This window comes from Larus michahellis, chromosome 2, assembly GCF_964199755.1.
Source record: "Larus michahellis chromosome 2, bLarMic1.1, whole genome shotgun sequence".
Lineage (NCBI taxonomy): Eukaryota > Metazoa > Chordata > Aves > Charadriiformes > Laridae > Larus > Larus michahellis.
In genome coordinates, this window is record NC_133897.1 from 98,861,160 (window position 1) to 98,887,381 (window position 26,222).

Below are 26,222 nucleotides of genomic sequence, written 5' to 3' on the forward strand. Positions count from 1 at the left end.
GAATGTTATTTAGAGAGCAGTGGCACAGCAAGATCACTTTTAGACTTATTCTCGATTGCTTCTTTGTCACAGACACATTATAAAAGCAGATTCCTGAGGTTTTTTTCTGAATTGTGAAGGAAAAAAATTAAAGGTCGTATCCACCCTTTTTCAGACCTCTTTGCAAAACAGCCTCTAACCACCCATACAAATTAAATTCAGAATTGCCCAGAAGCATTTCACCCTTTGTGTTCATAAAGTAATAATCTTGACCTCCAGATTTTAATTTATTTTACTGAAATATTTATTTCTTTCAATAAATGATGCATTCCAGATTTGGCTCTCTTTGCAACAAAGATTACTTAAAGACCATGACCATGAATGTACAAATTTTATTTACTGCAATCTCTTCATACAAACCATAAAGTTATAAAGGTGACTACCAGAAGATTAACAGACAGTATTAGCAATTTCCTTTCTAAAGCTTCAGTTTATCAAGTTAATGGTTAACGAATTTATTAAAACAGAGATGAAAGTCCAGGAGCACAGCTCCAAAGGTAATCAGACCGATTTCGTCGGTTCTTAAACCAGTCTCCGAACTCATTAAAAAATATCAGTACCTGTTACCCTGTCCAGAAGCTTTTTACTACCTTGCACAGGATTCCAAAGAGTAAACTCACCAAAAGTAAGGGATTGACTCCTAGAAACAACTATTTATAAACCGAAGTCCTTTGTCTTCATTTTAAGTTTACTATCCATACCATCTTTTAGTGCTAAGAATAAAAAAACCTAAGTTCTCACAGTTGCATAAAAGGCTAGGTGAGGCCAGGAGAAACAAGAAGCATCTGCACCAAAGCCATTGCTCTGTTGTCGCTCAGTGCATAAAAGCACAGCATCTAGGTATCAGCCAGCTCACAGTGGGCACACTGGGATTGTTTCATTGCACGCCTATGTAAAACCATTTCATGAACCATGAGGAAAAAGATCACCCCTCTTGCCTATTATCAAGCTCTTCCAAAAAAACCTGTCCATTATTCATAATTATCATCTAATTCTTCTCCCATGTGTCATGTACAGAGTCACCCCAGTGAGCTCTGTCTCTTTTTGCAAGACTTCACCAACTGTGGTATTTCAGACTTATGCTGGCAGCTGAGCAGCGGGATCAGGAAAAAGCAGCACCTGCAAATGGTGTTATAAAATGAGCATGCAATGGGGATGAACCATCCTAGTTTTGAAACAAGGTTTTCAAGTTGATAGGTACCATTAAGGAGGACAGGATGCAGCACTCGCATGTCACTCATCTGTACAGTCTCCCATCGATGACCTTTGCAAAGGACAAATCAATACTAAGCAGATACTGTATCTACCATTTCTTACTGTGTAGGAGAGGTCAATCAATTTTCATGTACATACATGTACATTCATGTACATCAGTTCTAATATTACTCTTTTCAGACACAGAACTGCTTAAACCTGGGAATAAAGCATAGCACCATTTCAGAACATGATAATTTAAAAAAAAGACTTGGAATGGAAACTTATTTCATAAGCAAGGCACAATGCTTATTGAAGGAATGTAAAGCTTTACCTTGCTATCATGAAATGATCTCTACAAATACAATATAAATGAAATTATAAATAGCATTTATAAGACTGCTTCCTTACCTAAGTCCAGTACCACCTGTGTGTTTTAGCACAGAAGTAAATATTTTTCTAAAATACTAAGCCATTCACATTTTGTGCATGACCATGCACCTTTTTTTGCACAGGCCACAGAGATTATTCTCCTCTTATAGTTCACTTAGATGGCATATTTTGAGAGACGCCTTTATAGAAATACACGTTTTGGTTCTATATTTAAACTTGATCCCATTTAGCTCAATGCCAAATCCTTTTAGCTTCAGTGAGAAAATTCTATAATACACATATTGTCAGCATCTAGGAGATGCCTGGTGCTGAAATCTTAGCTGAAATTTCTTGCTTTTTTTTAAATATATATTTGAATTCCCAAAGGATGCTTAAGTTTAATATTTCATAGTACCTGAAAGTTCAAGGATGAACATCAGAACTCTATTAAATTCAACAACGCTGTGTTTAAATGAAAAAGGCATCCTGTTGCATATCTTAAACACACCACAAACATAAAACGACGCTAAAACTTCAGTCTGGCTCTGCTTAGAAGACACTGCAGCACTATTTGATATTGCAAGTGTAAGATCTACAAGGACAATGTTTTAAAATATTCAGAAAGCTAGTATTGTAAAATGCTTGCATATGGGAAAAGGGTTATTTAATACTCAATGTAATGAATTTCTGAGTTGCATTATGTCTGCAACACCGTAAGGAGATATTGCACTCATGTTCTTTAGCTGCACGGAAATGGAGCAATGGCGTTTCCACACATCCGTAAGTAAAGTCATAAAAAGGATCTATAATCTTTTGATGCATACATTTAATACATTTAGGTAAGGTTTATTACAGATCTTACTTCCTCTTCTCAGTGTCATTCATGGTTAATGTTGAGATACAATGTTAGAAATATGTCAGCAGTTCATTTCAAGTAAAAAGATGCAATGTTTTTAAGACTAAAATACTTATTTTTACTCTTATTGTACTTGAGTTGGTCAAGAGGTAAGCCGTTTTGATTACTGTAATTTTGTAAATCGTAGAAAACATCCATTGACTCAAATATTTAATTATTTATATTATTTTCTTGCAAATCCATGTTCCAAGAGTGGTTTCTGTCTGTCAAACAAATATGATCATACAGCTTTGTACTGTGAAACAGTGTACACTGCCAGATTAAGAAAGTCTATTCTGATGCTTCTATCACCAAAAATATAAACAAGTAATTAAGTTTTGTGTTTGTTTTTATTAGTTGCTTGTGTCATCTCATCAGAAAATCACATTAAAAATAATAATTAAAAAAATAATAGAATCATAGAATGGTTAGAGTTGGAAGGGACCTTAAAAATCATCTAGTTCCAATCCCCCTGCCACGGGCAGGGACATTTTCCACCAAACCAGGTTGCTCAAAGCCCCATCCAGCCTGGCCTTGAACACTTCCAGGGATGGGGCACCCACAACTTCCCCGGGCAACCTGTTCCAGTGCCTCACCACCCTCACAGTAAAGAATTTCTGCCTTATGTCTTGTTTAATCCTTCCCTCTTTTAGTTTAAAGCTGTTACCTCTTGTCATATCGCTATGGCTACGGGCCATGCTAAAAAGTTTGTCCCCATCTTTCCTGTAGGCCCCCTTTAAGTACTGGAAAGCCACAATAAGGTCTCCCCAGAGCCTTCTCTTCTCCTAATATCTAGTCTAAATCTACCCTCTTTCAGTTTAAAACCACCACCCCTCGTCCTATCTCTATACGCTCTGATACGAGTCCCCCCCCAATATGGCTTTTTTTTTCCAGTGTTTGACCCCAAGATGATTGTCTTGGGTCAAACACTTGAAAAAAAGCCATACTTCTGGCTGCAGCCATGTGCCAAAAGCAGAATTATAAGCAAGCAATTAATTTTAAGATTTCTGAAACTACCCACTGATTTATTCTTTCGCTAAGGAAATATGCTCTGTGCTGTGATGCAGGACAGAGCTGCCTGTCTCACTGTCTTGTCATATTGCTTATTTTGATTAGCTGCAATGGCATGGAAGTATAGATTTTTAATATACTTTTATTGCCTTTTAGATAGATGACTTACTGACAGTGGTTTTGGGGCATTTTCTTCCTGAATTTCTATGACTACGCCTTTTTGACGACTATGCTTTTAAAATTTTTATTGGGGAATAATGGCTGAATTTCTATAGGGATAAATGACAAATTCTATTAGGTGCCATACTGAAAATATTCATTTGGATGCAGAGGGCTTTTTTTAAAACAAAAGAAAACCCATAGAAACATTGGTACAATTATTGTTATCTCCTGTCCTGCTCTTATAAGAAGTCTCACGCTTATTTAAAGTAGGATGCAAAAATAACACAAGCTGAAGATGTCAGCTCTTTTAAAGTAATCTATATAAGTTACATGGTGGAGATCTATTTCCTTACTCCCTAACAATGAAGAACGCAGAGTACAATAGTAATTATTCTAGAAACAGCTACACTTTCTACTGTGCCTTCATAAGAAGAACGATTAAATGGCAACATTGAAATAGCACTGAGAATAAACAGAAACCAGAATGTTAACGCTGCATGAGAGAACACGGGTATGCTCAGGAAACTCTGCAGGGCTGTAGGTATTGCTGCACCTGGCTATAAGTGTCTGCTTTTGAAAACGGCTGTTCCTCATAGATGGGAACATCTGTTTTCATTTCATTTGGCCCTACGTTAATAGGTTGTCATCCTGCGCAGCGTAAGAGAGGGTATTGAAAGAAAGAGATATAAATATTTTCTCCAGAAAGTTAGTGGCGGGGGGAGGGGGAGAAACAGGTTAGAGCCAGCTAGAAAACTTGCTTTTTTACACCCTTATAAAAGTGGAGTCAGAGAAAAAGCACCAGAAAGGTGTAAGGCAGATTTTCTTCATTACAACTATGAACACTACAATGCTATAGTTCCACTGCTATTGATCTGAATTCTGTGGTGTGTTTTGGAGAAATCTTTGTTCGTTAAGGAAGATGATAAAACAAAAAGGAATCCATGACACTTCTTTCCCTGCACAGAGGGCCATTAAAAGCAGGCAAATAAACTCAAAGAATACATATTCTTCAATAAAGACGTATTTCATAAAATAGCAAGAGTTACCTGAAACAAATCCCTAAAACCAACAACCAAGTACCTAAGTTGTATATTCCTTCATGGTGTAAACTAATGGTGAGAAGTGTACTTTCAGCACACACTATCCTGAACTTTCAGGGGGATACCTTATTTAGAGATTAAGTTCACTTTCTGGCCCATATCCAGAAGCCTGAACGCTCAATTTTACCTTTTCTTTTTGCTCTTAAAAATTACACTAAAACTACTTTAAAAGGTATTTTATTACTCCAACAGAAGTAAGTACCTGCTGTAAAACAGTGTACACATTCCCATAAGGTTTTTATAAATTCTCACAAGCCATTATGCCCTGTTTAATTTAATCTGTATTTTAACTGTGTCCTTGTGCTTAGTTCCACCTTTCTATCTTAGCATACCATCTTACTAATAATCGCTTTTGAGATTTCAACTTCTATATCTTAATTAAAACTGTAGACTTATATTACAGCACTAATTTAACTACAGAACTTTGAGAATTGGGGCATCCGGGAGAAAAAGGACTGACTTTGTCCAACACTTGACTGTCCAAGTATCTTGTGGTTTAAAACTGAGGTGTTTCCTTTAGATGTGACAGATGATCCTCAGAAAATGACATCACATCAAAGTCATCAAAACAGCACAGACCTAATCAAAATGAAAACTATGAAGTGCAGCATACAAAATCTGAAAGAAAGATAACTCTACCTGTATCGGACATGCTCGATTGTGTCATATGTCAGCTTGCTGCTGATATTCTGACTATGAGGGTTGCCTAGGAGACAACAGAGATAGAGAAGTTAATCATTAATCACAATTTTGCTATTAATTTTTTCTTTTATGAAAGTATTATACCAAGCTAGCCTGAAAAGATGACAAAGAAAGATTTAACGTATACTTCACAGCAATGCCCTGAAGCTCCTTACAGCAGTTAGTCAAGAGAAGGGACGTATAACAGAAGAAAGCAATTACGACAGACCTTGAAACTTCAGCTGGATCTCTTACTAATACTTAGACAGTTCCCTTAAAAAGAAAATGCAACTGCCTATGCACAAATGTACTAGGAAAAACTACAGATAGAATGCACATTCATAAATGTATTTGTGCACTAGCTAAGAAGCATTTTAGAAGAGACAGCACCTGGAGGTAACAGACATTGATGACTGGACACCAGGACTAACTCTGTTTTTTTTTTAACTCTCTGAAATTCAAGTAGCTCATGAAAATATAAATTATAGTGCAAAATTAGTAGCCACCTTGGCACAGCTCAGCATAGGCATGTATTAACAATTAAGACAGCACATAAGAAGGGCATGAATTTACCTTCTTAAGCAAAAAAGATTACATCAATATCCACACAGGCACAGCACACTTTCCTATTAGTAAATGCTTAAAGAACATGCCTAAATAGTTTGGAAAAAGAACAAGATAAAAACTGCTATATTTAATACAGTTTTTGCAGTAGGATACAATATTAGCTACTCTATTTTTAAAATTTCAAAATCACCCTGCAGAAATTTATTGAGTGAAGATGTTAAAAAGAATAATAAATTTAGAGCTCAAATCCCAAAATCTAATACCTAGACTTTTCATCTCTGGTGTTGCATTTCTGTAATTTCCAATTCAAATATTCTCAATTTAGAAGTGAGAATCTCTCTTACTTACATTCCTTTCCCTCATTTACACATGCAACAGCTAAACTGCAGTTCTTTGGGCCTGTGGATTATCACCAAGAAGCCAAACTGCAAGTCAAACTCCCCCTTCACTCACATCTGTGTCTGTTAAATGAACTCATTTTCTACAACAGTCACTTCACTCAGAGTATCAGAGATGTAACTAAAAAAAAAAAGAGATTTGACCATACTAGAGCTCTCGTTATCATTTTAGATGAAAGCAGTATTAAAAAGATACAATTTGTTCTCCCATAGCATTATAGGTACTATGCAAATCTGCTCCAAACTGGCAGCACTACTATTTCTATTCACAAGCACTCAATTGATTCACAAATTTAATTTTTTCCTGCCACAGATGGTACTTATTATAAGGGTTGAGCCCAATGTTGTTTGAAATAACTAAGATCAGAGTGCATACATTTCTCTTTACAATGGCTGTAGTGACAGAACATTAATTTTAATATCACTGACAGGCAGCTGAATAGGAGATTTTGAATGTAACCAAATCAACGTATCTTGTTACAACGGAAAAAAACCCTATCCCTATCAAGAACAACATCTATTTCATTGTGGAACTTAAATCCACGCTCTGGATCCTGGCCTTGACAGCATTCAGGAAAAAAAAATGAGGGGGAAATGACACTACAATGGCACATGAAAATGAAAACTACCCAGAACTCTCAAGTGGCTCGCCCAGGTGATAAGCACAAGTGTGTCGGTGCTTGAGTGAACACAGTTTTCTTTTAAAGCAGTGGTACCTAGTTCCCAAGTGAGGAATCACTTTGCTCTATGTATCTGGGAGCACAAGACAGACACAAAACTAGTAAAAAGGACACATAAGCCACAGATAGTAACACACAATAAGAAATTTTTATCAGTTCTGTGAGAGTACTGACAGCATATATAGATAATACTGGACAGTATATTTTTTTTCTGGTTGAGCATGAATCACTCCAATGTAAATTGTCTCACACAGTAACAATGTCTCCTAAACAATGGAGGCTGCTGCCTTTGTATAAAAGCACATTCAGTATGTGGTTCTCATCTAGACAATAGTGTTCAAAAGAGATGTTTAAGTAGAGGATCTGGGGATAAAGCGCTTGTAGGTGGTGCTGAAGTGCCCATGTCCACAGCTGCAATAGCTAAAACTCCACCCAGATATTGCACAATTCTGTAGATATTTTTACTCACATTCTTATGTGCAAGATTGCTTTGTCAATACACATCCTTTTTCTCTGAGTATGCACCTAAGTCTAATAGTCTGGGAGAGGTATAGCACCTATGCCCTGTCTAAATTCACTTGGGATCTTTGAGCTAAGCTTTCTTCTAAATAAAATGCTTATACTGAGCCACAGTATAAGCTCCCTGTGATGACTCTCACTGAGAAGGGAGTTAGTTCTGGATTCTGGTCCTTGCATAAGAAATTGGTTTTGCATTTTATGTGGGGGAAAAAAAAGACCGAACAGTGCTCAGAGCTACATCATATTTGTTTATCCCCAGCATGGTGCCTGGGGGTGGCACAAAGGGACTATGACTCCTTTGTAAAACCACTGATCTTCCAACTACTCTATAGCAGTATTAAAAAACACACAGGAGCACTCTTCCGACAACTCAAGAGGCACAGTTTTGATCTATTTAGATGGAAACTTGAGAAGACTAATGGGAACCCTGTTTTGCACTTACCATAAACGTTGTTTCTGAGGTCATCAGTAAAAGCTTTAAGCAGACTCTCTGGGAAAAGAGCTGAACCCGCATGGTCAAGGTAAGTAATCCCTAAAATAAAAATAAAATTACTAGATTCAATTTGTTAAATATTTATCTCCCACAGACTACATTGTGAAATGCACCACTCAAACACCCCTAGTGCAGTACACCACACAAAAAGTCAATTTCCCTGAACTTCTTGGGGTATGATGTCTCTCTGTCTGACTCAGAGGTCTCTACAGCTCTCAAAAAACACTTCTCAAATATGTTCCAATAATCAGGCGATATTCACAGCAAGGCATCTTTCCTTCTCTAGCAGAAAAAAAAAGAGGAGGATACAATAGAAGGCCAACATTTTGATTGCATTTTTATAATTTTTAATTAAAATCAAAATATTTTAAGAGGTCCTTCCTTTCATACTTGGATCACACGTTCTTTGGAAGAGAAAAATCTGCCTGTACAAGACTGAGCAAGCTTCTGTCTTCAGCCACAGTACCTTGTTACTCCTAGACACTATTTATTATGAAAACTACTACTACCACAATACTAATAATTATTAATAATAGCAACAACACTAGTAGTGTTGTCTCCTTGCTGACAGATGAAGCAACTCCCTCAAGAACGGACACGGCCTAAATCACGCTTGAAGCCCAAACACAGGATGAGTTTAAGTTTTAATGTATCTAAATATTTCTTACCACTCAGCTGCACTTAACATTAAATTCATTTTTAAAATCTCCTTTTATATTATTAAGCTATTGCAAAACTTTTAAATAAAAGCTTATTGGAAACAAAGGCTTTTTCATGTTTTGCCATTTTAATTTTCTTAATCTTTAGCAATTATTCTTCCATTTCTCCAGTGTGTTTCATGCCCTTTATTAGTTTTTTCATTTCACTTACCTTAAGTATTTCAACCTATTTCCAATTTTAATAATGATGAATATGATTAAGATTAGAATTTATTAAGTATTTTAAAGGCCTTCCCTTTCCACAGGGATTTAAAACTGAGTTAAGCTTTAAATGAGAAGCCCTGACACTTGAAAATATGTATAATTATATATTGTGTTGCTGTAGCAATGACTCGGTAGGTAAAGATGTGAGGCAGTGCTAATGATAAAAGCAATCTGGATACCCATCACTTCTCTTATTTTTGAAAGAGAAAAGCCCTCCCCTGCCTTAAGGTTTCCCCGCATGCAGTGCCTAGCAAAATCAGAATTTCTAATGATGGGTTAGTCAAGGAAAACTGTTTTGAGGTGATTTGAGGGGAGAAGGGTGGGAAAAAATGGATTGATCTATTAGATGTACAGATTTTTCAGGTTTTTACTTTTGGGTTTTTTTTTTGATCCTAGAAAGTTTCTCCCAAGCAGTAAGAAGCGGCACATACAAGCATAGGGGGGTCAAAATGCATATGGGGTCTGTCCGGCTCAATTTCTGACAGCTGTTTGGTTAACCCCTGAAACACAAGCCAGGTTTGGAGGGCAAGAGGGATGCCGCATCATGGAGAGAGAACACCAGCCCCTGCCCAGCAGAGCGGCAAGGCCTTGGCCAGCAAGTGGACACCAGAAAGGGGACACCAGCAAGAGGATGGCAGCTGTCCCTCCAGCACGGCCTGAGACCAGAGCCCGCAGCTCGGCACCAGATGCCTCTGCTCTGAGGTGGAGCCAAAGCGGGGAGGAACAGCCACAACCACCACCATCAGTGCCCAGCTCGATGGCAGCGGTCATGGCGATAAATAATCCACGGTCACTGGGTACAGCTGGGACAGCTGGGAAAGGCAGCCCTAGAGTTGAGAAAGGGAAGAGGCAACCCTGAGACAGAAACAGGGTAGAAAGGACTGGCATCCTGGAGGCAACCATCCCGGCCAAAGCTCTCTCTCAACAAAGCCCCACACAGAGATGCCATTTGGCTCATTAGCTCTTACAGGCACCTCAAACACAGCCCAGTGATGCTCCTCTGGGGGCAGAGAGCTGCCAGTTTTGGATTCTTCCAGCCCTAAGGAGGTTGACAGCACCAAAGTGATAATAAGCAAAAACCAGGCAACTGGCTGAGGCTCCTCAAACACAAACCATCCACCGACAGGGGATGAGCACTTTCCGTCCCGACTGATGCTCCTGCGAGGCTATGTGGACTACAAGGTCTCTAAGTAAAGGCTCCCTAAGTGGTTTTTCCAATTTGATTCATAATGTAGCTAATTATGAAGTACAATATTGCAGTTCTGTGAAATGGAGGTAAAAAAACCAGCTGGTCATTTTTTTAAAATTCCTCCTCTCTGTATATTACTTTGAAAATGTGGGAGGACATTTGGCTAAGGAAGGACAAATTATTAATTCTTAAACTTTTATTTTATCTTTAATGCTGCTGTTTAACTGAAAAGAGAGAACAGTATTTAATATTCTCTTCGCTGCCCCAAAAAAGAAATAGGCTCTCTCATCATTTGAAACTGCACTGAAACAAATATCTTTACTGCTATTGCTCTTTTATGCTGTAGGTTTTTTTCTTCCTGTCTTATTTCAATAAAACTATATTTTTAGAGGAAAGAAAAAACCAAAAGTGGCACATGCATAACACTGGCAAAGAAAAGAATATGAATAACTTTCATTGTGCTTTTCCCCTGGTTTAACAATATTTGCTATTTTAACTTTAGTGAACACACATTAACCAAAGAGATTTGTCAGTATATACAGAATAATATAGTTCCCTCTGTTTCACTGTGGTATTTAGTATATAGGCTGTCAGCACTACGAAACTATATTGTGTATGGAAAGTAACAGGAGAAAGAAAATATATGTGATCAACCAAAAGAAAATTAAAATGCAATATCTATCAGGATGTAGTCTCATTGCTTGAGGAAAATGTAAAATTAACTTTAGTTTAATTTACATACCATTATGTTGGAATGTGTAACTGACTTCATTGATCTAGTAATATACCAACTATTTGATAAAATCACATTTCAGAAGCAGGTTTTTTTATAGGAGTATCGAAAACCATTCAATGTGTCGGCATTAGTTATGGAAAGTTATTCAGCAAGAATATCGGTTCATAAGCTTTAATATTCACATGCTAATATTCTTGCAGATTAATTTTACATGGGGAACTCTTTGGGAACCAACATGGGCCAGTCTGTCCCTCTGAAGAAAGCCCCAGCCCAGCTCTCTGTGCTCCTTCTGTGCTACAGCTCACCTCTTGATAAAGCATCTCTGCGTGCCTGCCTCTGCTCTTCGTAAAACTTCGTGAGTGCACATGCACGTACAGCCTCAGAAACACTAGAGGACCATTCAGTTTAACAGAGCATTCCTATCTTTTAAATTAAAAAAGATAACGATAATTAAATTTGGAGCATTTTCAAATTAGAGTTTAAGAGCAGTGGAGAACACTGGACAATGCATAGTCAGGCTGCCCGAAAAACACACAAGGCAAAAGGAAACTATCCAGATGAACCCTTTTGAGCCAAAATACCTGCTTCTGACAAAACAACGCTTTCCTAAAAGGTGATTCTGCCTAACTTTGAAGAAAGTTAAAGACATCACGTGATGAACTGCGAGTAGAATAAGGAGGTTATGTCTTTATTAAATCTTTTAGTAATTACTAGCTATGTATACACCTATCACCCAGAGGGTGGTCTAGAGGGAGAGGAGGACAGAGAGACCATGGATGCACTCCCTACAGCGGCCTGCTGGCACATGGAGAGCAAGCTTTCTCCTCTTTGACATTCCACCTGTAAACCCATGTCTGGTCACCCAGCTCCTATCTGCCTAAATTATTACTACTTTGGTGTTATGTAATCTGCTCTTTTAATCTCTGAAATTGTTTTTGGTGCTATACATCTCTGAACTTTGACTGAGTATCACCTCCAAAAGTAACCAATTTACCTACACTGCATGTGGCTGCCCCATGTCCACCTCCTTAGCTTTTTGCCATCCTGTGATTCTACCACAGTCACCAAAACAAGACGATTTGTGCTGTAGCTTCACAGATTATTTCTCACAGTCCCGACACTTCAAAATTCCTGCACTCCAGCTGATTACAGGCTGCCAGTTACATTGCCAAAAGTTTCATAATGAAGAATGAAATGTGTAGTTAGAAGGCAGCAACTGTACAGATTCATGAATTTTGATTGGCGGATATAATTGGAATTCAGTGGGATTATATACACAATATTACTTGGAAAGCAGATACAGCCAATGCCCTGGGGAGACAGTATATATCTTAAGTACAGCAATATTAACAAAACCAGTATGAAACAGATTATATGAAAACAAGCTGAAGGCAAAATAAAGCATTATCTCTCAAAAGATAAATATGAGAGATTTTCATACACAAAACAAAAGCAAGAGAAAACTGGAACAAACAAGTGACAAAATAGGGAAGAGAGGGCTCTACAGAGGTTGTAGACAAGTGGGATATCATTTGGACATAGCACGGTTTTAACAGGTAGTATCACGTCACGTACCTCAGGTTATTTTAGTCACCTAAATCAGAGCCTTAGAGGCAGCTCCCTCTTTCCATTGACTGCGTAAGAATTTAACTCCCCCCAGGGATGCTCCTAAATTAAATGTCAAAAGTAGATTTAACTATGTGATACATATAACCTTTATAAAAGTGCTTGAAATCTCATGATGATACAGGGCACGATATGTCCACACACTGTATAGACAGGTAAAGATCCTGGTTCTGCAAAATCATTAATGAAGTACATTAAAAGCAATACAAAAGAAAAAAAATCCTACTACTAATGTGGCTTGAGATTTGCTTTTGCTGGACATTTTCTGGATTAAGTATTTAGAAAATATTTTTATTTTTACCTTCATTTCCTCTTCAGCATCGATTTTGACAAAAGCTATCAAAACCAGAGTATGTTTTCTGAATAACAACATGTCTCTCGCCTAAGCGCTCCTGCTCTGCTAGACAAGGTAATGTTTTGTTTCCCTTGCTTAGGGCCAAGGAGCTCTTCAAAAGACCACAAAAGCATAGTGCTTGATGGACAAGGCCATAGATGCCCAAAGCCTGAACAGTTACTACGCAGTTAAAGGAGACACTGCTCCTCAGCGTGATTTGACTTAATTGCTACAGGCCCAGTGAAGTAACGCAGCAGGCAGCCCGCAGCCATGGGGCATGTTCTGCTTTCCACTGCCAGTCCACTGAGTTCATCAATTCAAGTAATCACAGCTCAACGCGACTGCCAAATGCTGATCCACACCGGACTGTGAGCAACCTGTATAATGGTATCAGTATTTTAAGGGTGGCGAACAACCTACTGAGTTCTATGGGAAACTGGTGTTTAATTAATGTATTTTAGTGTTTGACTTGACAGACTGATTACAAAAAGCAAAGCATGAAATGTGCAATTACATTTATCCGTAATAAGTTCCCATTATTTTTTTCCACGTGCTATTGACTTGCATTATTTGCTCTCAGTGCATTATTACCTACAGCAAAGCAGACAGAACATGAAAACAGTTTACAGTCAATACCATACACCCTCTTTGCTTGCTGTACTCCTCAGCAGGGGCCATACCGACTCCTCCAAAGCTATTTAGGTGGCTGGGGTTGTTCCAGTAAACACTGTCACTATTATATGAACATAAGCCCCTACCTGTAGTTTATAGCTTACAGCTTGCTAGTATTGAGGTCTATGTGAGCGCTAAGAAAGCAAGGATTTCACATTTATTAAGAAGTCACGTCCAACCCTATGAAATTTATCTCTCACAGCTGCAGAAAAAAAAAATATTACATGCCGTCAAATTTCATCATTTGCCAGCTCCTGTGCTAAATGAGAACGCAGTAAAGGGAACAATCAGCACCCACCTTCGTCCATGTGGTCTACCTGCAAGACACAGCTTTATCCAGTGCTCACTTTTTGCTCACTAGGGTGTGATTAAATATCGACTGCAGTCTCAGTGATCTTGTTCCCACAGACACCTTTAACGGGTTGCGCTCCAGAAGAGCTGAGGCCTTAGTTGCGGGCACGAATCAGAGGTACCTCAGCTACATGCAAATAACATACTGCAGCTGACTGTCTCGTTGTCTTTGGATGAAATATAAATCACAAGTGATTCATATGTATGCAAGTCTTCAAAAAACTGTATCTCACCCAAGTCAAAACCAGCTTTCACACCTCCCTTGCGAATATACTACCATCTTTCAGTCTCTTTTTTTTTCTTTCTCTCTGATGCAATTGATCAAATGAAAGTAGAGTTGAAAGAGAACATATTCACTGTTCTTCTATTACTGGAAAATGCTTCTGTTGATTTTGCTGAAATTTTCACAGAAACATTCACTTTTGTGTAGGAAAGAGGCATTCAGAATTTCCACTGGAAATGAAAACACCATGGTAAGATGCAATATTTAAGGAATCTTAATAACAATTGTTTATAATAGCGATCATTAGCTAAACATTCTAGTAGCATTCTCCTGCTCTACTTTTCTTCCCATTCTTCCCATAAAACAGCCACAGGCTTACAACAACATGTCAAGATAATGTTTGAAACTGACTTTTCTAGTCAGTTCTATTTCTTGCTCTGTGACCTGAATTAATTGGATTCATATTAAATCTAGGACAAATTAGTGACTCTAAATATTCCCTGCAAAATATATCAAATGAAATGTGCAGTGACATATAGAAGAATGCCTTTTAAATTATTTTATGGGTTTCCAAAAACACTAGGAGAAGACAAACTAAGTTCAAAAATAACAGAAAAACAAAACCCTTTTCTTCTCCCTTTTCTCTTAAAACTCACTTCGTTACACAGAAATCCTCAAACTACTGTGAGCTTCTGGGAGCTAGAGCCTTGAGTTGAACATGCAACCACAGCAATAATTAAACACCTGCGTGAAAACTGGTATATGCAATGAACAGTGAATGACAGACAGCAAAAATCGGCTATCCTGAGTGTCGAGGCCCTACAGGGGTACTTCCCAGCTGGCATTTCTTCTCTATGACAAGACAATGTGTAATGCCTCCTTTGGCAAACGCAACCGTACCTCCCCCTGCTGGCTTTTCCAGCAAGAGAAGAGGGTGCTACTGCAAACCAGTAATAAAGTTATGCTCCAGTGGAAGTTCTTCACATGAGGTTCCCCACAGACAGTTACAGCCTTCAATTTATTTATCCCATCCAGCAACCAATCTGTTGCCGGGAACAGATAGTGAGGATCAACTTCAGGAATATAAGCGTAAGAGAAACATAAATTTCCCTTCAGCATAAATTAGGACTATCTTTCAGAGACAAACACATAAACCCAAATAACCATGTTACCAAGAGGAACTGTATGCAAATTCAAAGACTGTGAAATGAAGAAAGTGAGGACCATTGGCCAGAATCCCACTCTCGTAAGACAAGAAGTCTGAGACGAATCTCCTAGCTCACTGTGAGTAGTCCTTTGCCACAATGGGTGACTACACTTACCAACCAAACTCAAACCAGAACAGTGTTTCAGAATCACATCCCCCAGCAAGAAACTACATCTTAACCTCTAGACTATGTTTTTTCACAGTCAGTGTATTCTCATATTTCCCATGTCAGCATCTTTTTGCTTTAATACCTATCTTCACCCACTCGACTTCAACACGTATTTCTCCCTTGACAAACCAGTAGCACCCCTCCACCTGATCTGGCTAAAAATGCCACCTTCCTTTATTTCTAACCCATGATAAACCTGACAACCCATTCCAGTCCACTGGCTGAAAGTGCTTTTTCTCAAGGATATAAAGGGTCAGAGAGCATGGGGGCGGGGGTGGGCGGGTGGGGGGGGAGGGCAGAATGCACATTCCAGAAAAAGATCTCAGAATTTTGGAAAAGCTAGAGTAATTTTCCTTAACTTTACTGGAAAAATACCATCTCAGACCAATGCATCACTATCTCTTGCCTTAAACTCCTAACTGTTACTCCTTAGCTGGTTTAGACTCCTAATTGTTCTAATAGTCAGAAAAAATAGCAGTATTAAACTGGGGAGAGGTTTAATGCTTGAAAAGTCCATGTATAATGCTTGACCAAAATGTTCTGTATCATCTTTTCACCGGTAATCAGTCACCAACGTAGAATGAAACCACAAACAGGAGACAGCAACAATTTTTCAGTGTGCTTTCTACAGTGCGGAAAAACGTTAAGTATAGGAGTTTCGGTATGACTTCTGAGTAAGTACTTAAGATTTGATATATGTATGCTGAGAATTTCATTTTAATAAGACACAGAAATACTGAGATTTTATTAGGGAGATAGGAAGTATGCATGAAAAGCTATGTATCAGCTAAACATTTTTCCATTTTTGGCACCGATTCTCCACAGAGCAAGCCAGTTTAACTTTTACTTTATAGCAATTTGATCGGAGCTGCTACCTCACGTGAAACTTATACAACTATAAACAAACCAATCTAAATGATAAGATTATGCTCAATTGCTTTACCTTTACTGAAGTTCACAGACTGCATTAGATATACAGACGTCAATAATACCACTCATTAAATAAATTTCTTATTTTCTGAAATGAGAATTATTTTGTAAATTTTTTCAGGAATGACTGCAATTGCCTAATACCTCCACAAACAATGTAATACTTCAGTACAAAAAGCATCATCTAATTGGAAAACAAGATTTTTCCCGCTCAAAAAAATAAATATCTAACAGACACAAACACCTTTCTGTCAATAATTTAATAGGAATGTAATTATATATTGCCATAAATGTTCTGTTAATACCTTGTTATATTTGGATTAACTTAATCTCTACAGCTTATTTTCCATTTATTAGGGGTCTTCCCAAGCACGGATTCAAAGTTTTCAACAACTGTTTTCAGGAATATGCTAGGAATAAAAAAGTACATTTATCAAAAAATAATATTATAGTAAACCACTATTTTTAATTCTGAAACAGTATGACAACTGCAGAGTATTTTTAACTATTTCTGACAAAATTAACAAAATACCAGCTTCATAATGACTAGGTCTGAATGCAGCAGTATGCGAGAGAAATCCTACCTAACACTGGCCTACTTTTAATGGGAATAACAGTATGCAGCTTCTAGATAGTCTATGTTTTTAAATTCACTGACATCCAGCATGCTACAAGTTACTAGTTACTAAAAGAAAACTAAAAATCACTTGAGCTGTTGACACAAGCACATAGGTTATGTCCCTCTTTCTAAAGGACTGTTATCATCTGACACAGCTTTTGGAGGTTTGGTCACTACTTTAACTTTGGACAGCAAAAATCCACTGCTGGTTACTGCCATACAGCTGTGTAGAAGGAGAAGTTTGGGGCTCTTCCAGAGACATTACATTGCATTGGGTACAGTCATCATCATTTCAAAGGTCAGGTTCTCTGTACTCTGAAGGGCTGCAATGGGACAAAAAAAGGTTTTTACAAAGTTCAGTGAGTAAAAAGGAGCCCAAGTGAAGCCTGATTGTTTCCAGCTGTACTACAATGAATAACCAGAGCAGAACTTTGCCTTCAGTTCACAGAGACCTCACCTTTGGTAAGAAAAGCAGGCTCCACTCAAACATAAGAACATGCATCAAGGTCTGATTCAGAGCCTTTGAAGTAATTGGGAGGCTCTGCTGAACTCTGTATGAGTTAAACCATTAACAAATACGCTATAATCAGCACTTCCTAAACATACGGCACTGATTACCTTTTTGGTACCAGGCCAAGTTAAAGAGCTGGGTTATGATCTGCACAGAAGCTTAAACGACCTTTGAAACAAGTGAAGTTGTCCTTTCTTGAATACGACATGCTGGGCTGCTCATATTGCTGTCTCATCACATGGCATCTACAGGACATCCTCAGTCTCTGGGGTATGCATGCTCTCTCTGGAAGTCCAGGTTTCAATTAAAAAAGTGCAACATTTTAAATAATCCATCAACAAAAGGTGTAGGAGGGCTACAATACAGGCAACAGCAACAGAATCTCAAAATGACATACCAGTTACATCAAACGAGGAACTGCTCCAGAAGTGTATTCAAGACATCCAGGTGATTGCTCCTCCTAAGCACATTTTATGCACCTTTATTTACAAATATGCACAAATATGCCTGTCTGTGCAGTACTGAGATGGGTATATGAATATGTGTACATAAATATCCCCTTAAGAGGATAATTAGTGTTTTCATATTGCTTCTTGTAGCAGAACATAAGGAAAAGCAGATGTGAATCTGGAGACTTTCTTCCCTTACAGCTCTTTTCCATCTTCTCTTCTCTACTGCTTCTCTAACTGTACATTTCGATATTTTTGGCAAACAAATAACCTAGAAGTCATCACACCTGCTTTCAGTGTCACTTAACCAAAATTAAGGTCTACAGAACAGCATCAACACTCAACAAAAAGAATAACAACTTTTGGTAACGTACCGAAGTTTTTTTTTGTCAGGACTTCTTTTCTTAAAGAAAGAGAAGATACTTCACGTTAAGCATCCTTTCCCTCCCCCCAAAATAAGACAGACCAAAACAAAGGTATCTAAAATACCTACCTTACCCACAATTACTGGTGGATATCTTTGACGAGAGTTAGGGACACTTCTAACTTGAATAAATTTGCATTCACTAGAGAATTTCAGTAGAGGGGACTGACTTCTAATGCTGCTCAGCTCAATGCAAGTCCATTGAGTCAATCACTCTTCTCCTTTGTAACATTGTTTATTGGGGTGCTCTGTGTTAACATAAAAGTAGGATCTGGGGCACTTGTGAAGTTAACACAATTGTGCTAGTACTCACTAAGAGAATACAAATATCTAAGCATCTTGAACCCAGTAATAGACTGACACTACTGATACAAATATACAGAATTTCATGATGGTAACAACACTCCAGTGGATACTTTTGCCTAGAAAAATGAGTTTCGCAGTTGCTCTTCTTTTTTTTTAACAGATCCAGCAATAAAGCAATTACAACTTTATCCCAATTTTATAACCATACACCTAAAGAATATCTTACTGCACTTCACTAAATCATGGTATAATTTCTCTCAATTAAAGGGCTTCTTTCAATACTAACAGCATTAGAAATGAAAAAGAATTATAATTTCAGCATAATATATTCAAAGTACTAAATACAAATGGCCTCATTAACACTAGACTACCATTGAGAATGAATAAAAGATGATGCATGGAAAAACAAATATTCCACAGTTTCACTAGTATCTGAACTCCGAGCTTAAAATCACAATTCTGCCACGACACCAGCTATTGCGTTTTGCCTTGAGGCAGCTGAGAAAACATTATGCACTTAAAAATCAAGGTCTTCTCCCACAAGATGCATAGTCTTGCCATATTTGAATAAATGACAAGACCAGACACAACATTCGTGCAACGTATTTTACTTAGTTTATGACACAAGATACTGGAAAATACTATCTAGATAAAAACACATGTAGCATACTCTGCCTCCAGTACTAAGGGATTGGATCCTGAATGCGAGTACCAATTTCATATCTGGACTCTCCGTATCTATCAGAAACACACTGAAGTGCTGGAGTTGATGGGGTTCCCTACCCATGCTAAAGCCTGGTCTTTCTTTATATGAGGTTGCTGAACACACCCATTCCTTACTGGGAAAATGTCAGGTGGCAATTTGAGAGCTATACAAGTTAAGAAAGTCAGGAATTGATTCTGTAACATGAAGCGAGGATGGAGAGGAATTTTAACTGAGGTGAACATTATTTATGACAATGAATGATCAAATTAATAATGAACAGTATTATCATAAATGGAAAAGTAATAGTAATTTGCTAATATTTCAGAGATACTTTCTGTGCTGTTAATTTTCAAATACTTCCTCAGACTTGCTAGCGCAATACTATAACTAGAAGTAACATGACAGAATACTATTGACTTTCTGTAATAAGCTCTTATTATATCCTGAAAATGTCTACTTTTTGTTGCAATTCTGCTTGCAGGCATATTACCATATTCCCCCAAAGCAGGTATGTTAAAGGCAACAATAGTATGTTTGGTTCTTGTCATTTGCATTTTAAAGCTACTTATTTGTCATTAAGATGAAATTCATTTGCAATTCCTGTTTATTTTTAGCAAAACTGCAAGAACGTTCTTCACCAAAAGGATCACGCAGGAGATGTGAAAATGAAACCATCAAAAATACCTTCTAAAGATATCAAAACACCTTCTAAAATAGTTAGCAAAGGCTCCCAGTGGAGCATGGGAAGGCCAAGGTATGGGTCAGGGGGTTGGAAAATGTAAGGAAAAAGATGATAACTCTAAGCAAAGGAAGCCCAAAATCAAATGTTGAAATAAAAACTTAAATTTTAAAATGAGTATGTTAGGGTGCCAACACTTGTGTCTTCAGTTACAGTTACCTCAAGAAGGATGTGATTTTCAAAGAACTGTAAGATCACATCCATTGTACATCTGGTTTAGTCAGATCTCTCAATCTGCCCCACCACCTTTCAAATTAGAGCATCCAAAATTCAAACAATTAAGGGGAAAAAAAATCTTGGTCAAAATATTCTGACACAATGGTAACTCAAATAATGCATCTAACCAATGCATACAATTGTTTCGATGTGTTTCATTCCAGATGCATTTAGTTCTAAAAACTGCTCTCCAAATTTTTACCATAAATTCCAGAATGGGAATGATTATGACATGCAGTCACCACCACAACCACCACAATTAATGGCTCCCCAATAGTCAACCTAGAATGAACCCGGGCAATTAGCTGCATAGAACATCATGCAGGTTTCATGTGAGATAACTACTTTGACGAAGTTTGTTTCCAGATGGACAGCGAGCCATCCTCAATGTTTTGTATAAATACCAGATATCTGGTACTTTATCTCCACAGAAAGTCAGGATAAAGTGATAGCATGAACCTCATGAGATCAGTTATTGCATAGTGTACACAGATTGGTTTTATTTATTTTTTCCTACAGAAGCAAAGTACGGGTTTCCCTTCCCCAACTTGTGCTGACAGAGAGATATAAGAAAGGCATTAAGTGCAAACTTTTCCCCAGGCCCACCTCATTCTGTTTTTCACCCTTCCTCCCTCCCAATTTGAAACACTTTTCTTTCTGCTAAGGGAGGTGACTGTTGGGTGCTTAGTGTTCTCACCATATTGAGACTAAAATTCCTGGATTTAAATATATACATCCATTTATGTATATTTATTTATATTTATATTTTTACATATACCCATTGTAAAGACTGTTCAATGGAGAGACAATAAGACGCAATCAGTTTTGACAGGAATAGGTACTTGCTTGTATGACTTTTTCTCTAGCATTTTATTTTTTCTCCTATCATACTCCTGTCTACAAGCTGGGAACCCCAAATAAACCTATATCCAGCAGACTACATTAGACTAGACTGCTGTTTTCTCCTGTGTCATTCCACAAGGCATACATAGTGCAGTGAAGCAGACTCAATGCACACAACATTGTCCATAGCTCATTTACATTAAGAGCCTAAACAGTAAGGTTTCTCCTCTGGATTCAGCTATTTCTGTTCTCAAACTTCGGGGAAATTCAATCTACAGGCTAAAAAATGGAGATGCAGAGTGACTAGAAAGACCACAATTCAGGTAGATAGATTATTAAAAAAAAGTATAAAAATTTATCTGTCATCCTAAAGGAAAAAAACAAGAGACGTCCCTTCCACTGTCCCCTCTAATTTCCAGAAGCTCTTTGTAACTAAATTATAAATTACTCATTTGAAAAATTCTCATGCTCTTTCAGTACAACTAATTTAAGAACTTAATCATTTCTAAAGCCACAATAAGTTCTATAAGCATGTATCTCAGGAGGCCTTTGAAGAGGTTAGAACCAGCCAAAGGCAGGTTTTCCCTGTAACTTCCTAATACCCGCTCATTATGAATAGTTTTACATCTAGCATTGAAATACAAAACCTGAAGGAGATCATTGTAAATTAACTGCTGTTTGATCAGTTCAGTAGGTAATCACATTTCTACTATGAGCAAGGAAGGAAGCAGAAGAACTGACTGATAGTAGACGTTGGGTGTATCCACAAGGTATCTAGCATTCAGATTTGAAGACATGATCAGGCACTTTTGGAAACACGACAGCTGTCATGAGATTATTTGGTACTGTTCCCCCCACTTCAGTGGCACTGAAGTTTATCCAGGAAGCGTTGCAGTGTAATCCTCACGACACTTTACAAGTACACCTATCCTTCTCTGTACTTGCAGAAATGGAAGAAAAACTGATTAAAGTTCTGATGGTAACAGCTATTTAATCTCTCAGGAACTGTCACGCTCAGTGATGCAAAACTCAGAGAATCAACCTAGTGCCTCCAAACAAGCATCACACTCTGTGAACTCTGGAACAGTCCACACATTTAAAGGAACAGAGGTTTTCGTTATTTTTTTTTTAATGATTAGCTTCAGCTCCCGTAAGCTAAAAAGCTGGCTTTGCCTTTCATTAGAGGTAATCAGAATATAAATATTCCAATGAAAGCAGGTGTTTTTAAATTTGACATTTGGGCGGCAGGGAGAGGAAGATTTCTCCCAACCCTTGAAAAACACCAGATGGAAAGGAAACTTGGTAAAAAAAAATTCAGTGTAACTCACTTGGATTTACACTTTTTCATCGTTCACAAAGTACTCAACCTCATACTGTTACAGGCTTCTAAGGATAACCAAGACAGTGAATTATGAAAGGGAGAAACAAACTGGACACAAACTGGAACACAGGAAGTTCCATCTCAACATGAGGAAAAGCTTCTTTACTTTGAGAGTGACAGAACACTGGAACCGGCTGCCCAGAGAGATTGAGGAGTCTCCTTCTCTGGAGATATTCAAAACCCCCTGGATGTGTTCCTGTCCAGCCTGCTCTAGGGGACCCTGCTCTGGCATGGGGGTTGGACTACATGATCTCCAAAGGTCCCTTCCAACAAAGGTTTCCCATAGCGGCACAGGAAGCCTTCATCTTCTGTCCCCGAATCTCTCCTAGCTGGTCGGATGAAGCCAAGGCCATGGCATTGCACACTAAAAGACAGTCCCGGTTCCACAGCCCTGCAGTGCAGTGATACTTCCTGCGCTCTGCAGATGAGCTGCACCCAGCCTGAACATAAGGCAGCTCCTAAAAAAATCATCATTACTTCCTTCCTCACTCCCAGAAGTCTGATTTCTATCCAAGCTGTAGTTTATCACCCAAAGATCACTTTAAATTCTATTTTCCAACCAAAAAAAACTAGGCCTCTAAAGAAATAGAAGACAGAAAGTTTAAAACTAAACTTGATAATGACCTATGAAAGTTACTAGTGAAATGGCTTTTTGTGGTATGAAAAGGAATATTAAAGAAGCTTCCTTTTTGTCCCCAGACATCTGTCTCCTTTCCTCCTTACTCCCCCCCATCCTCTTCCTTCAGCTGAGTATTTTAGAGACATTGAGAAGCTTTCACGAATGCAACTGAAGTGGGAATTACCACTCATGAACACCCTTCTCGAGGAAAATATTTCATAGGATCAAATCCTAAACTGTTGTTATGAATCGAAAAAATCCAACTTGTCAAATTTTTTCCTTCTATATTTCTGCTCTTGGTGAGCTTGGAGAAATACTAAGACAGTTCACTAATCAAACATTAACTGGACAGTTAATCCTTAAAATGGGGCTTAATTTCATTAATGGAAAAAAATTGGCATGGGCATATGCCTCAGTCAAATCAGAAATAGTTGTAAACAACAGAATGGAAAGAAATTTTTGAGTCTCACTCCCAGGGGCTGCTCTGTCCCAGGAAACAAGGAAAGTCAGCTGCGGTACCATTCAGATGTATTGTTCTTTTTATTTCCTTATTCTATCTTCAAAATACACCTTTGCAGCCATCCCGTAAAGGTTATTTTTGCATTTTTAATGTCTCTTGCATATAATGTCCAGTTACACAAAACATATCTTACATGGTTTTTAGTTTATTTCTTACGTCTTCCAATACATTTCTAATAAATTTAAATGGCATGTGTTTTTCTTCACTTGTAGTAGTATTAAATTACCAGCTTTTTAGATGGGAAACCAGTCATTAGGCTATCTCAGCAGCATTGTATCTGTCGCTAAACATCTATGCTAAGGTGATAAGAAGATGATTATTATCATACTGCTACACTTCATGACCACCTTCCACGATACGTTACTTGTCAGACGTTCGCATTCTTAAGGGAGTGCATTTAAAAGCTGTTATTCATTAATCAAATGTTTCATTTGTTTGTGAACAGAAACTCTGTGATCCAGAAACAATGGAGTGCAATAATCTGCATACAGTTTTGCCTGAACGTCAATTCAGTCAGCTTCCCAGCTACGCAATATTAGCGATTTTAAGTGCTTGGGGGAAAGTATCATGTCTGCATCTTGGCAAAGGCTCCTTTCTCATGCAGTCTTTAATTTTACTCCATTCAGACCATCAGGTAGGGAGTTCTTGGTTTTATCTTGGTTTTATCTGCTTTTATCCAATCTCATGAGAAGGCAACATGCGTTATCAAAGCAAATTGCCCATCACCACTGAGATAAGGCAGGGTGTTAAGAAGAGTCTCCCATTCTGCTTACTGGGTTTACACACTCCTAAAAAGATTAAATCTGTAACAAATATTTTCCTAGCGTGGGATGAATCAATGATGATGCCAGATTTTTAAAAAGTTGCATACTGACAGAGCAGCTGAGTAGCATTTTGCTTTGTGACAATTCTTATTGTTTACACTGAAAGAAATTATAGGCAAATACATAAATAACAAAAATATGACTCCCATGACATGTTTCATAAGTTACTTAAAAAGTTACATTCCTTAGTAAATTACTTGGAAAATGAATGGCACAGCAGATGAACGCTGTATTTTACTCAACAGCAATAAAAAGTCCTTTTTTTAAAGAAAGGCAATATATGTCTGTACTCACTACTGATATCATCAGTTTGAAATTACTGAATTATGGCAACTTTAATGCACCGTGTGGCATGAACACAAAAATGTGGAAAATCCTGGGCCTCGATTTCTTCCTCATGAAGAAATTACAGGACAAACTTTCTGATGACTCTGTAACTTTACCTGACCTGTTCATAAGTTTGCAAAGGGGTACGAACAGTGATATTTGGTGTTTAATTGTGCATTAATGAAATTAATTCACACAACATTAATTTAATTAATGAATATTTGTTCAAATGAGCTTCCTGTCGTCTTTCCAAATTTTAATGTAGGACATTATTCTGCATATTGCCAGAAGAAGTAAGCTTAGTAGTGTAATCATCCTTTCCCAGATAACTGTGTCACTGAACGACCACATCCTTGGATATCTCTCTCGTTTAAGAAGATGGTAAATGACAAAAATCCTTTCCGGTCATGTTCTTAGATTTCTTTTAGAAGCATTTTACTGTTGCACCAGGGACTAATCTGAACGAGCACAGAAACTATATCTTTTTAACTTCTCTTGCAATAGTCATCTTCCCCTGGCTCCTAAAGGAAAGGAGGAGTTAGTCGGTATAATCCTGAAAGCAAGATGGGGGAAATAAAATATCGGGGAGAAAAAGATTTCATGCCCAAAGACCTGCCTTCCAATTTTATATGTGTATTTCACATTCCAGAAAAAAAGCAACTTAACACTTTCCTGCATGACACTGTCACAACAGCTGCCTGCCTGGGGTCGCATCCCCATCGCAGGCACCGTGCAGACCATCGCTTCTCTACGGCAGGACAGAAGGTGAAGGGGCAAAGAGCATCACTGGATCTATGTGGGCTGCCAAGAATACTGCCAGGAGAGTAACGACTTGCCTCATTAACAATGAAACTAACGAAGTCTGACTTTTTACTGCTTTGTGGCCTGTCTTTATGCCTCCCTGCCCTACTATACCCCTGTTTCTCCATAACTCTGACATCCACTTCCCGCACCTGCAGTTCTTGACACCACCTTTTCCACAATACCTCCAGAAACTGCATCTCTGTCTCCTAACAAATGTGACAGGAACCAGTCTGTGATCCAAATTGGTTTTGTGCAGACATGGTAACACTATCAGCATTATTAACTTAGGATGGTAAAAAAAAAATTATGCCGACCCCGAGTTGACCTATTCATAAGAATAATTTTTTGTAGTTCTGTTTTTAAGTTTCTGAATTCAGTGAGGTATAAAAATAAAGTAACATAAAAACAAAACAAAACAAAACAAACAAACAAACCAGAAAACACCTCTCAAGTATTTTAGTGT

The 26,222-nt window shown here is 37.9% G+C and overlaps 1 protein-coding gene across 1 annotated transcript in view; it reads right to left on the reverse strand.

Moving 5' to 3' along the window:
- MOCOS (molybdenum cofactor sulfurase) overlaps positions 1 to 26,222 on the reverse strand; it is a 226,150-nt gene that overhangs the window by 192,754 nt on the left and 7,174 nt on the right. The window contains exons 2-3 of the mRNA XM_074576354.1: positions 8,061 to 8,150; positions 5,413 to 5,479 (exon numbers count right to left, since the gene is read on the reverse strand). Coding sequence (XP_074432455.1) covers positions 5,413 to 5,479; positions 8,061 to 8,150 — 157 coding nt within the window. The remainder of the gene's footprint in view (positions 1 to 5,412; positions 5,480 to 8,060; positions 8,151 to 26,222) is intronic.